This window comes from Carettochelys insculpta, chromosome 4 (assembly GCF_033958435.1).
Source record: "Carettochelys insculpta isolate YL-2023 chromosome 4, ASM3395843v1, whole genome shotgun sequence".
Classification (NCBI taxonomy): Eukaryota; Metazoa; Chordata; order Testudines; family Carettochelyidae; genus Carettochelys; species Carettochelys insculpta.
This window is the reverse complement of record NC_134140.1, coordinates 43,072,292-43,090,186: the sequence shown is the minus strand read 5'-3', so window position 1 is coordinate 43,090,186 and position 17,895 is coordinate 43,072,292. Positions and strand designations below refer to the sequence as shown.

At 49.0% G+C, this 17,895-nt stretch overlaps 1 protein-coding gene across 5 annotated transcripts in view; it reads right to left on the bottom strand.

The window, feature by feature from the left end:
• Positions 1-17,895, bottom strand: part of KLHL5 (kelch like family member 5) — a 218,534-nt gene that overhangs the window by 43,895 nt on the left and 156,744 nt on the right. For 3 of the 5 annotated variants that reach the window (XM_074992607.1, XM_074992609.1, XM_074992610.1), the window contains 3 exons: positions 17,470-17,652; positions 9,583-9,719; positions 8,854-9,050 (listed from right to left, as the gene is read on the bottom strand). The exons of 1 other annotated variant lie outside the window; for it this stretch is intronic. In XM_074992607.1, coding sequence (XP_074848708.1) covers positions 8,854-9,050; positions 9,583-9,719; positions 17,470-17,612 — 477 coding nt within the window. In that variant the 5' untranslated portion in view covers positions 17,613-17,652. The remainder of the gene's footprint in view (positions 1-8,853; positions 9,051-9,582; positions 9,720-17,469; positions 17,653-17,895) is intronic. One more of the 5 variants, XM_074992611.1, reaches the window with a different exon arrangement.

Below are 17,895 nucleotides of genomic sequence, written 5' to 3'. Positions count from 1 at the left end.
TCTGCCCACTCTACTCTGAACTGCACCAGCTCTGGAGGTGAGGACAGTGCCCCCAGCCAAGCAGTCATCAACATGGTGGAGGAGGCCCCCTATTGCAGCTGGAGCTGGAGTAGCCTAGAACTCTGACAGAGCCAGAGTTGGATCCTGATTCCACCCCAGGGACTCCATTAATCACCCTGGACTAGAGCCCCTCAAGCGAGGTGACATCCAGGGCATCTCCAGAGCTCTTCGGGGGACTGTCCGGTGAGTACCCCACATGTCATACACCCTGAGGCACGGGGGGGGGGAAGGGAAGCATGCAGACTGGGCATGATGCAAGCCTCAGCAGGCCATCTTGGGCACGAACCCGCACTATAGGCCCAGCATGTGCAACCATGTGTACGGCAGCGTGTCCCACCTAGACCCAGCAGGCACTAGAGCAGGACTCCTGGGCACAGCCGCCAGCCCCACCAGTGGCTGCATGAACCCCGAGGGGTGGGGACCCACCTGCCCCTGCCATGGCTGACAGCAGGCAAGCCACATGGGCAACAGCCCAACCACAGACACACCACCGAAGAGTGTGCCCCCGCATACGAGCACACCCGCAGGTGATAATCAGCCGCTGCCCACTCTGGACAGTGCTATGGGCCACAGGTGTGTGTGGGGAGAGGGAGGGCAAGGCTTCATCCCAGCTCGCCTGCCACCCATGCAGGGACTCCTCTGTGGCCAGACACCCTGCTGGACCACTAACCCATCAGGTGGGAGGGCAGGAGGAGGTGCAGAGGTCACCATGGGGTCCCCGTGTGGCAGGGTCTGCCATGCAGTGGGCACAGGCATTCACTCCAGGGACATCCCTGTCCCACAGCCCAAGGGAGGGGGCTGCTGCTTGCGGGAGGTGGGGGTGGGGCCATGGGGACTGTGTGGCAGGAAGGACTCATTGTCTCTCCTTCTCTTCTTACAGCTGTACTGTCTGAAGGCTGGGCCAGACCCACCACACAGACAGGGCCAGCCAGCCAGCCCCATCCCAGGTCCAGAGCCAGGAGCAGTGCACGAGAGGACCAGCATTCCACCACCACCACCAGGACAGGCCTGTGGCTCCAGGGGCCATTGCCGGGCCAAGGATGATGCCCTGCAGGCCTATGCATCTGCACTCTGCCAGCAGACAGACCTCCAGGAGTGGAAGCTTCAGAAGAACCAGGCAAACAGGGTGTGGCATACAGAGGCCTGGGACCAACCGATGTCCCACCTAGACACCATCGCCAGAGTGGCAGGAGAAATTGGACCAGCCACCTGAAAATCTCCCCAGCAGTTCTGGACCTGGCACGGTGGCTGCTGGGTGTGGCACCCCCCCGTTCACCACAGGCTTCCCCACCACCAAGTCAGCTCACCCTGTCCACCAGGCCCCCCTGCCCTGCTGCCCCCTTGACCCCCAGGATCACCCCGCTGAGCTCACCAACCCCCTCACATCCCTATATCGCCCCATGATCCTGGCCTGATCCCAGTCCTGGTGGGGACCCTGAACTCACAGTAGGAGGGGATCCTGCGGCCAGTGACACTTGGGGTCCCACTTTCAAATAGGGTCCCAGGGTTATGCATGGGGACAGCCACAACAGTGGACCTCCCCATGATGAACTGGTGCCCCACATAGCATTAGCTGTCCAGGGTAGTGAGCATCCAGTGGGCAATGGCAACTCACTTCTCCAGGGGGATGGCAGGCAGCATCTGGGTGTCCCGTCTGTGGAGGGCTGGGGGTAAGCCAGATGCAGAGCTCCAGGAAAGTCTCCTTTTGCATGTGGAAGTTCTGGAGCCCCTGCTGGTCATCCCACTGCCCCATGACCAGGCGGTCCCAGCAGCTGGCACTGGTGGTGTACCTCCAGACCCACCTGGTCACCTGGGGAGGAGGGTGGGTACAGGTGGGGCCCTGGGTCACTGACAGCATGCTCCTCGAGCCCAGTGGCAGGTCTATCCCATCAGAGGAGGTGGAGAATGGCCACAATCAGGGCGATCAGCAGCTCGATAAACTAGGAGTCTGTCCAGCGCAAGCCCAGAGGCTCCTCTGGCACTGTGGCTGACTGAAAAGAAAAAACTCTCATAGAAATGACATGAGCCCTGCACTAGCTTTGCTGTCCCTCAGTGAGGTAGGCAAGCCTTAGCATGGGCAGGGATTGTGGGTTGGGGTAGGTCACTGAAGCTGCGTCTACACGTGCACGCTACTTCGAAGTAGCGGCACCAACTTCGAAATAGCGCCCGTCGCGTCTACATGCGTCGGGCGCTATTTCGAAGTTAACTTCGACGTTAGGCGGCGAGACGTCGAAGTCGCTAACCTCATGAGGAGATAGGAATAGCGCCCTACTTCGACGTTCAACGTCGAAGTAGGGACCGTGTAGATGATCCGCGTCCCGCAACGTCGAAATTGCTGGGTCCTCCATGACGGCCATCAGCTGGGGGTTTGAGAGATGCTCTCTCTCCAGCCCCTGCGGGGCTCTATGGTCACCGTGGGCAGCAGCCCTTAGCCCAGGGCTTCTGGCTGCTTCTGCGGCAGCTGGGGATCTATGCCGCAGGCACAGGGTCTGCAACCAGTTGTCAGCTCTGTGTATCTTGTGTTGTTTAGTGCAACTGTGTCTGGGAGGGGCCCTTTAAGGGAGCGGCTTGCTGTTGAGTCCGCCCTGTGACCCTGTCTGCAGCTGTGCCTGGCATCCCTATTTCGATGTGTGCTACTTTGACGTGTAGACATTCCCTCGCTGCGCCTATTTCGATGTTGGGCTGAGCAACGTCGAAGTTGAACATCGACGTTGCTGGCCCTGGAGGACGTGTAGACGTTATTCATCGAAATAGACTATTTCAATGTCGCAACATCGAAATAAGCTATTTCGATGTTGGCTGCACGTGTAGACGTAGCCTGAGTGTGCAGCAAGCCAAGGCTCTGAGAAGGTCTTGCTGTCCATAGCCGTGTCTACACGTGCACGCTACTTCGAAGTAGCGGCACTAACTTCGAAATAGCGCCCGTCATGGCTACACGCGTCGGGCGCTATTTCGAAGTTAACTTCGACGTTAGGCGGCGAGACGTCGAAGTCACTAACCCCACGAGGGGATAGGAATAGCGCCCTACTTCGACGTTGAACGTCGAAGTAGGGACCGTGCAGTCGTTGCGCGTCCCGCAACGTCGAAATTGCCGGGTCCTCCATGGCAGCCATCAGCTGAGGGGTTGAGAGACGCTCTCTCCAGCCCCTCAGCTCAATGGTGGCCGCATGGAGCAGCCCCTTAAAGGTCCCCTCCCCCTCCCTTCCTGTGCAGGAAGCTGAGGGAACGTGCAGGCAGCAGCCCAGACATGCGGCCAGCCTGCACATCCCTCAGCCAGCACAGCCACCCACCCAGCTGCAATGGCTGCCCGGCAGCCCCCCCCAGCGCCCCCAGGGGACCCCCCCCAAGGGGAGCCAGGGCAGCCAGCCCAGCCAGGCGGGCAGCCAGGCTGGCAAGCGGCAGCGGGGCCCCTCCTGGACGGAGGCCGAGCTGCGGGACCTGCTGGGGCTCTGGAGCGAGGAGGAGGTGTTCCAGGTAATGGGGAGCAAGAGGTGGAACGCGGATGCGTTCGCTCGGCTGACCGACGGCCTGGCTGCCCGGGGTCACCCTGCCCACACTCCTGATCACGTCAGGAATAAGGTGAAGCAGCTGCGGCAGGGTTATTCCCGGGCCCGGGATGCGGCCAGCCAATCTGGGGCTGCCCCCATCACTTGCCCCTTTTACAGGGAGCTCAGGGACATCCTGGGCCCCCGGCACACCTCTTCCCCTCCGGCCACCCTTGATACTTCGGCCGACGAGCCCCAGCAGGCCCTGCAGCCGGAGTCCGCCCCGGAGGTAAGCCCCGCACCCCAGGGGCCCCCCCGGAGCCCACCCCCGGGACATTGCGGCAGGAGGAGGATGGCTCCTCCTCTGCAGAATCTGGGCTGCAGATCCTCCTCCTGCCATCCTGGAGCAGCAGCCAGGCCTCCGCCCCCCAGGGATCTCCACACCGTGGGAGTGGACCGACAGGTATGTACCCCCCTGTGGTGTACACCCCTGGGCTTGAGGGGTGGGGGGTAATAGATATGTGTCCAGGGCCCCCCCACATCCTCACATAGCCATGGCCCCAAGGACAGCAGGGCCATGGCCCTCACAGCAGTGCATCAGCCCCTACCCCCACCCCCACCCCGCATGACAGTGCCATGCCCCATCCCCAGGCCAGGGGGGAGCGGAACCTCGAGGGGCCCCCGGGAGGAGGGGGTGGGACACCCCGCAGCAGCAGCAGCAGCAGCAACAGCAGCAGCAGCAGCATGTGATGGAGTGGGGGGAGTGCAAAAGGGAGACTCAGGCTACATATGAGCAACAAGAGCCGAATAGCTCCCAGGGGCAAAGGATGATCCTGGGGCTACGGCTGGCAGGTGACACCTCTGCCCTGAACAAAGAGGAGGGAGGAGCCGAGCTGCCTTGGAATTGGGGGGGGAGGGCGGGGGCCACAGGTAGAGGCTAGGGGAAGGGAGAGCTGGAAGGCAGCCAGCCTGAGGAGGGGGAAAGCTGCATCCCAGAGGGGCAGCCCTTGGGGTCTTCTCCCCAGGACGGGTTGGAAGGACTGTCTCTTCCGACAGCTGGTGCTGTCACTCCTGGGAGAAACTGGGCATCTGTGACCTAAGAAACCTCTCCTGCTGTCAGACCCTGCGGAGTGAAGTGAGAGTCGCTCCCACCAGGGGACGGGGTGCAGGGCAGGGGGACCCCTGAACCCCATCCATCCCAGTAGCATCTCCCGGGGACGGGGATGGGGAACCTGCAGCACAGGGCTAGGGGGACAAAGGCCGCGGCTCGGGGCCCACACTAACGCCTGTCTCCATTCTTCTTCCCCCCCTCCTCTCCTGTGTCCCGCACCTGCACCATCAGAAGGACCGGAAGAGAGCGCCGGCGAGGCATCAGTGGTCCCGGAGAGCCCTCTGGGACCATCGCTCCAGGCCAGCCCCTCGGCCGAGGACCAACCGGCCCCACGGCGGGCTAGACGGCGGACCCCGCGCCACCAACAGCTGACGGCGACGGACCCCCAGCTGCTGGCCATCCACCGACGGCAGCTGGAGGTCGCGGAGCAGCAGCTGCAGCTGCAGGAGCGGGCGCTGGCCTGGCGCCAAGAGGCATGGGGGGCCTACATGGAGACTTTCAACCGCCTGGTGGACTACCTGGCCCCCCATGCCGCGCCGGCCGCCACAGCGCCCGCCGTGCCTGCTCCACCAGCCGCACCACCAGCTGCTCCGCCCGTCGCCGTCCCGTCCGCCGTCGCCCCGCCACCCATCACCGAGGGCTGGAGCGCCGAGGGACCCCTGGAGCCAGCTGAGACTCGCCGGGCATCTCTTCCGGTCCGGCCCGCCCCCAGCCAGCCCCGGACAGGGCTGCAGCCGCGGTGGGGCTCCCAGCCGCCCACGCCCAGTGCCGGACTGTGTAAATAGCTCTCCCCTTTATCCTCCCTGGTTTTCTTTTTATTAATGAGGACACTTTTGTCTTACTATTGTTTTATTTGTACATATTACTTTGGTTCCACATGTTGTATGTAGTTTGTTCTTGTTTTATATATTTACAGTTAAAAAAAAAAGTTCTCAAAGAAAAAGAAGTTTAAGTTCAGCCACAAGTGCGTGCTGTCATTTGTCCAGGAAATGTGGGAGGGGGTGCGGTTGGGTGCTCCATGGTGTGGGCGTTGGGGCAGAGGTGTGGTGGAGGAAGGGGCGGGCAGTGGGGGGCCTGGGCAGAGTTCACCCCGCGGCCTCAGCATTGAAGTGGGCCTGCAGGGCCTCCCAGACCCAGGTCCCTTCGGGGTCCACCTGCCGACTGGGGGCAGCAGGTGGCTGGACGTCGGCCCTGCCGCCCTCCGCAGCCCAGCCCTGGAAAAAGGTCTCCCCCTTGCTCTCCACCAAATTGTGCAGGGCGCAGCAGGCACCCACAATCTGGGGGATGTTGTTGGGGCCCACATCCAGGCTGGTGAGGAGATATCTCCAGCGTCCTTTCAGGCGGACAAATGAGCGCTCCACCACCTGGCGTGCGTGGTTCAAGCGCTCGTTGAAGCGCTCCTGGCTAGCGGAGAGATGGCCCGTGTACGGGTGCATGAGCCACGGCCGGAGGGGGTATGCCGCATCTGCGATGACGCAGAAGGGCATGGTGGTGTCCCCCAGAGGGATCCCCCACTGGGGGATGTAGGTCCCCGCCTCCAGCCGGCGGCACAGGCCCGAGTTCCAGAAAACCCGGGCGTCGTGGGTGCTGCCAGGCCAGCCCACATAAATGTCCTGGAAACGTCCCCGGATGTCCACCAAGGCCTGGAGGACGACAGAATAGTAGCCCTTGCGATTCAGGTATCGTCCTCCACTGTGATGCGGGGCGCGGATGGGGATGTGAGTCCCATCCAGAGCCCCGAAGCAGTTGGGGAAGCCAAGGGTGGCAAAGGCCGTGATGGTGACATCTGGGTCCCCCAGCCTCACGAGCCTGTGCAGGAGCATGGCGTTGATGGCACGCACAACCTGCAGAGAAAGCACATAGGACAGCACCAATGAGGGGTGAGCAGGGTGTGCGTGGCCCTGCCCTGCCCTGCCCTCCTCTGCCCTCCCCCGCCCTCCCCTCCCATCCCCTCCCCTGCCCGGGCCCCCCTCCCCTGCCCTGCCCTCCCCCCGTGGGTTCTCTTACCTCCATGAGGATAGCCCCGACGGTGGCCTTGCCAACACCAAACTGCTGCCCCATGGATCGGTAGCTGTCGGGAGTGGCCAGCTTCCAGACAGCGAAGCCGACCCGTTTCTCCACTGTGAGGGCACGCCGCATGGCGGTGTCCTGGTGCCTGAGTGTGGGGGTAAGCCACTGGCACAGCTCCATAAATGTCTGCCGGCTCATCCTGAAGTTCCTGAGCCAGCGGTCGTCGTCCCACTCCCCAAGCACCAGCCGCTCCCACCAGTCGGTGCTGGTGGGGTAGCTCCACAGCCGTCGGCGTGTGAGGCGGGGGGGGGGCGGGGTGCTGCAGGGTTGGGGGTTGAGCCCTGCTGCCCTGGGGGCAGCTCCTCCTCCGGGGTAGCAAGGAGGTGCTCAGCTGCCTCCCGCATGGCATGCCGGGAGGGCTGGGTGGACCTCTGGCTGCTGCTGCTGCTGCTGCTGCTGCTGCTGCTGCTGCTGCTGCTGCTGGAGGTCCATGACTGCGGCACCCGGGGTCTGTGTGCCTATGGCTCCTCAGAACACGTGCTGTGCAGGCTGAGTGTGTCTGGGAGGGGCCCTTTAAGGGAGCGGCTAGCTGTTGCCCCGGAAGCGCTAGTCCGCCCTGTGACCCTGTCTGCAGCTGTGCCTGGCATCCCTATTTCGATGTCTGCTACTTTGGCGTGTAGACGTTCCCTCGCTGCGCCTATTTCGATGTTGGGCTGCGCAACGTCAAAGTTGAACATCGACGTTGCCGGCCCTGGAGGACGTGTAGACGTTATTCATCGAAATAGGCTATTTCGATGTAGGCTTCACGTGTAGACGTAGCCCAAGTAACCCTATCTGCCAAGGTTCCAGAGCCTGCCATGTCGAGGAAGTGGCTGGGGAGTCTGGCCGCTTTGTTGATAGAGCAGATCACTTTCTCAATCTGCTTTTGTGTGCGGATGCGATCTGTCAACATAAGTTTTGTCACAAGATCTCTGCCGATAGAAACTTCTGTGAACAGATCGCTCTAGTGTAGATATAGCCAGTATGTGCGCCTCAGAAGTTTGCCTCTAATATCATGGAATCAACATGGCTATAATAATACTATAAAACTAGTAAATTTGGCTCTCCTAACTGGTCACACACAAATATGCCTCTTTAGGCTCTTATTCTCCCCTGATAGCAGAGCTACTATAAAAATGATACCACTGCAAGAGATAAGAAGCAAAATTGTAAAAATGTTAGAGAAGGAATGAAATTTAAGAATATCAGACAATCAGATTTTTTCCAAATAAATCCCCAAACCTTCACTTAATCGCTGACTGTACTTTTGCATTTGACTACTCATAATTCTATTTAAGAATATATATTCCTTGTTCCTAAGTTGCTGTACTTAGCCACTTTGTGTATTTCCCAGACAAGAACAAGGGCCCTGTGTAAGCTTGAAAGATTGTCTCTCTCACCAACAGAAGTTCAGCCAACAAAAGAAATTACCTAACCCACCCTGTTTCTCTAGTCACAGGCATTTTTGGAAGATTACTTTTTTCCTGACTACAATGAATTCTTTCATATCGAGCATCCCTAGGACCAGGAGGTTGCTGGATATTCAAATATTCTGTTAATAGAGAGCAGGTGGCAGGAGGCACAGGTGGGGAGCAGTGCCCTCCTAATAAGAAGTTCAGCTCCCCTTGCCCCTTAGAACTGGCTCCTGCTCAACTGCTGCCCCCTTTACCTTGTTGGTGGGGACAGTAGGGAGCTGCTTGTGGGGCTTGCACATGGGTGTGCTGTGCAGGGAACCACTCTGGGTGGTGGACACCAGTCAGAAGAGTGGAGGAGCCCACTGGCTGCACACACACAAAGCACAGTAGGATGCAGGGTGGGTGCTGTGTGGTTTGGCCCCTGAGCGGTGGTGTTGCTTGCATACTCAGGTCTGCCTTCCAGCAGAGTAAGAAGGGGAAGCTGGCTATCTGAGTTATGCCAGTTATTTGAGAGTTCTGGTTGATCAAATACTGGACAAAACAGAGTTTACTGTAAATGGAACACTACCAACATAGAAAGAAGTACTTAATGTCACAGTATATAAATACCTCTGATAATAACAATGGCTCTTGGGGGTGGAACATCAACTCTTACTTCATGAAGGCAGATATTCAATATTTCCCTTGCTATAGAAAAATCAATGAATAGGTAATGCTACAAAAAATGACATACCATGGTGAAATTGTGAGCCACTTTGTGCAAGTCAGTGCAACCCTGTGCATCAGCAAAAGAACGGATTCCAAGGCAGTTGGATGGATGAAGCTGTTTCATTAAGAACTTACAGCAGGCTTCCACAACCTGAGAGAGCTGCAAAAGGCAAGCTGTTGATAACAGGCACTCAATATTATCTTCTTTTAATTCAAGGCGACCTAACAATATTAAAAGAAGTGTGCTCATTATTTATGAAAGACTATTGACTGTAATTACAAAAACAGATTTTCCCAGAAAAAAAAAATTGATAGACTAAGTGAAAGGGAGGAGAGAGAGAAAAAGTGCTTGAAATGGCCTGGTCCCTCCATTTTATCTTTCGTCAAACTCGAAAAAAAATCATAAATATACAACAAACACCAGACTAAACTTACTAGCTAACATTACTATCAAGCCACCTAAAAATTAAAAATTAATAACCTGCATAACACAGTGCAAGAAAACTTGAAAAAAGCACCCCTTTCATCTGTCAGGATGACATCTGAAATATTTTAGCATTTATTATCTAACTAAGGACCCTACATCCCACTGAGTTGCTTTAGATAATGGCAGTAATAGTAATTTTAATAAATAAGCAGTTGAATTGTATGGTGCACCATTTCTATCAAATAACACTAATAATGGAATATGATGTTCCCTTAGGGACAAGCCATTAGGGAAATCTTATCAACACCTTCTTCCACCCTTAATTACCTGTGTATGCATACTGAACCAAAGCCCACAGTGCATTTGGCTCTACACCTTCCATCTTGATTTCTTCCTGTCTTGCTTCTCTCACATCATTAGTAAACATGGCTGCAAAGTAGTCCGAAACAGAGGAGAGAACTAATCTGAGAACAAATTAAAGGAAGGGGAAAGAGAGGGGGAAAAACATGTTAGTGAAGCTGACATTTGTTAATGTATGCTTCATTATTTTACCCTTTGAAGGTGCATTGTACTGAGGAAAACGTTTTAACCTTGACAAACTGCTTCATGCTTCAGTTCCTTCCTATAGATAATGAAGTGTAGTTACTGAAAATACATTTTCTGAGGTTAAAAATTTACTCTTTTAGTGCTAAATGACTTTTTATAATCACCATAAAACAATACACAAAGAAGCAAGTACCTTTGTATCTAATGCTATGTAACAGAAAAATCAATTATTAATTTTAAAATGGTAAAGGAATTACTTAATTATAATTTTAAAAATACTTTAAAATATTTTTATTTGTATTCCTCACAGACTAATTGATACAAACATCAGTGACAGAACCTGTCTACTCAGTTGAACTGGCGATTATACAAATAAGAAAATTCCTCAAGTGAGTATTTGTGTAAGTACTTAAAACATTACTTTTGTCAACTCTTTGGGATGAGTGTATGTACAGGCTAATGCTTAACAAGTTATCTGCATCAGAAAGAGAGAGAAAACAAAACAATACATACGATAATAGTACTACATTCCCTTTTCAAGAATTAAGGTAGCTGAGGATATGATTAAATAAAGTAGGAAAAAAAAAGGGAATGCTTGGTAGTATTTCTTGTAGATGCTTGGATTTACTGGATGCATTTTACAGATTAAATCAAATAATATTCTGTAAACTACACTGAATTGTGTCTTAGTTTATCAACAGCAAAGTCACAAATTGCTGACAGTGTTTGTAGTCGTTACTTTTCATTAAATTGTGTTTGCCTATCCTCTAGTTTTTACCCATTGCATCAGCTTTGTTCAGGGCTGCACGAGGTAAATCCTTTTTGCCAGTCTTTTGGAGGCAGTGCAGATGGGCAAGAATGTGTAGAACTTGATTAAGCACAATTTGGCCACCAGGAAAATGATTTCAACCTTTTAAGCATTTCAAAAGACATTGTAACAGCAGTCGGTAATCCCTGTAATATCAAATTTCTTTTGTGGCCCACTTTTGATAAACTAGGTTATTCAGTCCCAGAGGATAATTAGAGCAATTTATTAGGGTAGCCATCCACATGGCGGTTCTAGGTGTTTTAGCTTATCATTTAAATGAAACCTCAGCTTCAAATATTGCCTTGCAGAATAGCGTTCTTTATAGCATTGGTATGGTATGAGATGACTTTATTTTGTTCGCTGAGACAGGTTTGTCAGATTGATCTGATATTCTCCTGTTCAGTCAGAAGCCTTGGATTGTCTTGGAATTATGTAGTCATATGATTACATGTTATATGTCACCTGTGGAAGTTTATAGAAGTGAAAGGTTCCTTGGACAGACTAGATTTGAATGAGATAGGTAAACAAGTTTTAAAATAGCTTTATATTATATTCTACCATTAAAATTGAAAACCAGACATCTTAAATTACCCGTCTCAATTTTGAAAATATTTATCATTGGCAAGATCGTTGGACTATTTAGGGCTGTAACAGGAAAAAAGAATGATGGCTGAAACAGTTGGCTAGGCTAAAATCTTGTCTACACACAGATTTTGTACTGATATAACAAATTCAGTAAGGGATGTGATTTTTGCAACGAGGTTATACTAATATAAGTCCTACAGTGGCCTTATGATGTACAGTTTATTCCCCTGCTGTAAAGGAATAGCTGTACAGGTAAAAGCACATATAATTTCAGCTACTCTTGGGGTGCTCATATCACTTAAGCTATACCAATATAATCAAACTGGTATAACTCGTATGTAAAAACTACCTCAGGCCACACTCAAAATGTGGCCTGCATAGGTGTGCTGATCAGGGATATGAACAAAAACAAAACATCCAACTAACAGAGCTATATTGACAAAAACCCCATGGTAAAAACAGCTGTACCAAACAATTCTTCTGTTGGCATAACTAATGTCACTGTGGGAGGTTGTGCTCATACACTTGCAACTCCTTCTGCCAGGATCAACTGCATCTAAGACAGGTGGCTATGCTCATATAGGCTTTATGGAATAGGCATAGCCTTAAGTTTCCTTTGTGTATTCTCATTCATGGAACCATATGACACTCAGTTCTACCTCCCCAGGCTACTTCTTCATGAAGGACTACAGTTGTAGTGAGAAATCTTGTCCATATTGGGCAAAGAAGCAAGCAATGTGTTTTAGCTAATATAATATTAAGCATGTATGACACACATTAAGCTTATAGGTTGATAAACAATCAGAATTATGAAGTTTTCCATAGTTTGGGAATTCTGCCTGTCATAACAACCTAGCACCTAAGATAAAAAAAGACAGGCTATTTTAAAAGTCACAGTAAACAGTCCCAGTCCGCACTATGGCTATGTCTACAATAGCCCAGAAGATTGACCCTCTCAAGGTTGATCTTCTGGGGTTTGATTTTGCATATCTAGTAGGGATGCACAAAACTGACTTCTCAGAGGTCACAGTTGACCTCTGTACACCTCGGAGACACAAGGAGGAAAGGAGATTGATGCGAGTGTTTCTCCCATCAATCTTGATTAGTATGGACAGCCAGGTACGCTGTTGATTCTAGCTATGCAACTGCCATAGCTAGAATTGAGTATCTGTGGTTGACTTAGTTTGCCTAGTGTAGACATAGCCTAAGTGACAAGTCACAATGAAAATTCTATTAGTTAAAACATTAGTTCAGCATTTTTTTCCTCATAGAAAATTTTCCATCAGTGGAGATTACAGCATTGGTTCCCAAAGTTTTCACTAGTGCAGACCCACAATCAACTCCCCAAACCATTTACGGACCCCTAATCACGCCCCAAATGGTTCATGACCCCCCCCCAAAGCTACTTTTAGCCACTATGTACACTTTATTTTTCCTTTTTCATTTAACAAACAAGGAAACATAAACAAAGATGCCGCAACATAGATTTTCGGACAGCAATAACATTTTTGGAGGATATTTATTTTAAAAATAGATTGTAACTTTGCAATTTATTTAAAACTTATTTTCTATGATCATTTTTATTTGTCTTTTGTTTTTGTTTTTTTTTCCATGGGCCCCCTGCAATACCCTCAAGGACCTCCAACGGTTCACAAACCCGACGTTGGGAACCACTGACACAAAGGATTTCCCAAGAAACCTAAAGTACACTAACTCAGCTATGTGAAAAACAATGGATATTAGCCTAATTTTAGCAGTTCCCCACTCTAAAGACTGTAGAATTAGTTAACTTTGTGATATAAAATGCATGTTGTGCCTTTTTATTAAAAAAAAAAAAGAACTTGTAGAGTTTTCTTGTATTTGTTGTTTTCAGTTGCTTTCTATCTTGAAACCATTCTCTCTTACACACAATTAATTTTAAAATGGTCCCACAAGGTCCAAACAAGTTATAATAGCAGAAAACACTGGAAACACATACAGATATAATCTTACAGAAGAAGCACCTGTGTTTGGTAATTTCACTACTGCTCTTCCCTCACACACGGTGAGCTAATTTGACTGAGCAAGCACATTTAGAAACTATGGATGCCTCTCAAGTCAAGTTTGTGGATATCAAAAACAAAAGACTAGGTAAACCAGATTATTTATATAATTATGTTTGCAATTATTCAAGATGTAGTTAAAGGGTTTCAGGGTGTGGTGAATACAATAAATTCTCTTATCTAGAATTCAGTCAACCGGAACTCTCAGATAACCAGCATAAACATGCCGCAGTATGTCAGTAACTTCCAGGCACAGGGCTGCTGGAGTTCCTCCAGTCCCAGATGGCTCCCCAGGGCTGAAGCTGCTGGATTTTGCCAGCCATGGCATGTTCTTCCAACCCCGGAGCTGGCAACGCATTCCTCTGGCCCCTGCTGACTTCCTGGCCTCAGAGCTGCTGGTGCATTTCTCCTGTCCCCGCCAGCTTCCCAGCTCCAGAGCTGCCATTAGCCTTGGTGCTGCTGGCACAGTTCTTTGGCCCCAACCAGCTTCCTGGCCCCAGAGCTGTCAGTGTGCTCCTCTGGCCCCAGCCGGCTTCCTGGTCCCAAAGCTGCCGGCACATTCCATTGGCCCCAACTGGGGATCCCACATCTTTGTCTTTCCCTGATGCTGTTAACCGACATATTTGCGTATACGGCAGCTTCCCAGTCCCGGGGTTGCCAGATATGAAAGAGTTTACTGTACTATGGATATGAGAAATACAGAAATATGATAAATTACAACTGTTAAAGCATCTCTTTTTCAGTAAAATGTAGCTTTTCAAAATATATTTTCTTATCTAGAAATCTTTTGATATTGGCCATGCAGGAAGTGGGGGGAAGCAGTGACTCAAAGATTTCGGGGTTATGAGGGCCAAACATGAGTTCCCATTGTAACGTTGTAGCCAAAAGACCTAATGCAACCCTGGGATGCAGAAACTGAATTTGCAGATAGGCAATGAAAAGTTACTTTACTTCGCACTGGCACGAATACTGGTGAAACATGTCCAGTTCTGGTGTTCCCAATTCGAGAAAAATGTTGGTACACTGGAGAGGGCTCAGAGTAGAGCACTGACTTAATACCGCTTTGAAACAACTATGTACAAGAAAAATGCTACTTTTAATCATGTTCCTTTAAATAACATATGTACGCAAACAGTTTCTTTTACTTATTGAATCTTTTTTTCTTAAAATTTCCCTTCATTCTTTTAGGGATTTAGGTGTAGGGTTAAATTGGTACTGAAATGTACAATATTTACTTTTCTTTTAGTCTCTGATTGGATACTTCCAGTTCCAAATGAGGTGTGTGGTTGACCTATCACTTTGTAACACTGGTGTTTGTAAATCTGAGGGTCTAGTGTATGTATTATACAACCTACTTGAAATTACATTTCTCCTACGTGAAAAATCAAGCTGCTTTTGATTTTGTTGTACTGCGGGCATTGAGGCTAATTTTTTGGCCAAATACTTCACATCAATCAAATCAATGGTTGCAAGAGACAATTATTTGCTAATGAAATCTATGCAGACAAAAGTTATGTTTTACAGTGTGACATACATTGCATGCTGTGCTTGTCATTATACAAACATTTAATAAAAGACTCACTACCTTGAAGAATTTATAAACTAAAGCTTATACAGAAAAAATATGGAGACAGGAAGTATTTTAGCCCCATTTTACAGATGAGTAAATAAAGCACAGAAAAATTAAAATGGCCTACTAAAACAACTCAGGAAGACTTGGCAGAGCCAGGAACTGAATCCACTTATACTTTCTGAATACTAATCCAGCATCTTGACCACAAAACCATCTTTCTTCTCCACAGTGAAATATATACAGCTTATGCATGAGTAGCCTAAATATATTGTTTTATTCTAACCAACGTGCTCTTATCTTCACAAAAGTGTGTCAAATCAAAACAGTCGTTAAGATATCTCATGTTATTATTACATACAGTAGCATGCTACCTAATCAGAATTAAACAAGTCATTTATCAACATTAGATATTATATACTTGACACTGAAAAAGTACCTGATAGTCAAAAAGAGAATCCTGTCCTACTTCAATTATGGATTCTGGTAAAACTTGCATAAATAAATTTCATTAGTTTCTAATGACAAAGTATGAGATTTGTTCATATACATTAAAGTATTACACTTCCTCAAAAATAATTATAAAAATCACTCCCTTTCTGACTTATTGTTAATCTATGCCTTACTCATAATTTTAAGGTAGATGGTATTAAAGTAATAAGGTATAGGTATAATACAAATAATAAGAGACAAAAGCAATTCCCCAAAATCAAAGTCTTTCGGAATTCCATAATAAAAATAGTAGTTTTTTAACCTGTAACTATCACTATTGCACACATGCCCAAAGGAAAACTTACCAAATATGGCAACATACTGCTGACGTACTCTGTTACAACATTACATTCTGGTCAAAGATTAGAAGAGCACAATTGAGAAAACTAATGCATGAAGAAAATAGGCCCCTAGATAGGGACAAAATATACCTAACTTTGTGGTATCCTCTTTAACAACCCTGTAACAGAGGACCATACTTAATAATAAATCTAAGAGACCTATATGTAACCACCTACATGATCACGTACTGAAGCAATGCTTCATTCACTTTTGTACAGAAGTAAAACAATCTAACACAGGAGTACTTTCCACTCTCTTTATAGCTTATTACAGGGGCAGTCAAAATACCACTCCCAGTCCAGATCCAGCTCACCAAACTGCTAGAACCATCCTGCCACTACCTTGCAGCCCAGTGGGACCCTTGGGCAGGCCCACTATCTGACACACTGCTCAAAACAGCCAGCTGCAGGGGTCATGTGCTCTCTGTGTGCAGTGTGCTCCGTGGGGGGGTCTCTTTACACATTGCCCCCACTCCCAGCACAATCTTGCAGCTCCCATGGATTGGAAACAGATCAATAAGAGCTGCCTGGAACATGCTTGTGGCACAGGCAATGGGTGGAGGGCCCCGTCCTCCTGGGGTGCATGGTGTGCAAAGATGCACATGGCTCCCACGGGGCACATCAGGCAAGGAGCCTACCCAAAGGTCCCCCTGGGCTGCTGGCTGGGAGCCACCTAAAGTAAGCACCTCTTGGCCAGAGCCTACACTTGGCTCCTTACTCCCTCCAGCACCCCAATCCCCTGCTCCAGGTCACAACCCAAACCCCTGTACTCACTCCTGTGCCCATGGCCTGCCTCAGGATACAACTTCCTCCTTGACCCAAACTCCCTCACCAATCTCACATGCACTCTGCTCCAAGCTCCGTTCTGCACTCAAACTCCATCAATATCATGAAAGACTATAGCCTCTGACCACTTACCAAAGCCTTGGAGTAGTTGTTACCAAAAACTATTGCCCCACTCCTGGTTTAATACAAACATAATCCTGAATGTTAGTTTTCATTTGAGACATCTTTTTGTCACTCAGAATACTTAAATAACATAATCCCAAACATTGTGTTGAAGCTGCATACAGGCAATTCTGATGGAAATACAACTTAAGAAAACTTGAGTGTGTTCTATACTTAGATGAGAAGCACACAGCAGACCAATTGATCCATGGTAAACTGTCCAATAGAAACAGTAGAAGCTGATAGAACTTGAAAAGAAATGGTTTTTAAAAAGCACACAGCTATATGCTATTGAAATTGAACCTTGGGACACTAAGTGCTAGTTATGTCTCCTGCAGCAGCAAGGCCAGATTTCAAAAAAAATATTTCCAGGCCACCAAAACTGAAGATCTTCTTGCAGAGATGCCTTAGCCTGGATCCCTGGGCTGCTGTCATTAAAGCCCCTGCCTTCCAGCCCTCAGAGTAGGGTGTAACAAGGCTCCGTGTGCTGCCATTCCTGCACCCCCTGGACTGGAGCTACAAGAACCAGGAGTTCCCCATGCCTTCCTCACTTGCAGGCTTTCCCCAGTGGCTTTTATGTGTAGACAGGATCTGTTGACAGAAGTTTTGTCAGAACATCTTTTCTGACAGTAACTTCTACAGACAGATGCTTGCAGTGTAGATGTAGTCACAGGTAGGAATTAACTTTGTACCCATTAGGATTAGTTTTGATCATGTATCATAGAGTAGACAGAAGTTAATTTTTTAGTTTTCAAGAAAGAAGTTTTGACTAGACTATGGATCTTATTTTAAAACAAAATAGTTCATCATCATACTACAGGTGCACAAACATAAGTAAGCCAATATAATTTATTTTAGAATCAGAATCTTTTAAATATTTACCTGTGAGCTGGAATTCTGCGATCACCAGCAACTAAAACCACATCACAAAGCTGTTTGTGTCTCAGGTAGTTTTCAATCTTTTTAAAGGTTTGTTCAGCATGGTTGAGTGCCTGAAAAAATTCATCTGATGTACAAGGCTCCATAGCTTGGCAAGATGATGGAGTTGGACTGCTACTGGAAGTCCTGTAGGACATAACAAAATCTTAGTATGGCTAATATTTTAATACAGTAATTCTGCTCACAGCTGGAACAATGAAACTCATGTCTGCATTTTAGAAGTGATATTCACTACCCGGGTTAACATTTTGTCTCTTGCTATTACTTTTATTCACATCTTCCCTCCTCTCTGTGGGTGTGGTCCAAAGTTCACTGAAGAGTGGTTTGCAAACTTTTGTAATGGTGACGCGTCACTCAGCAAGCCTGTGA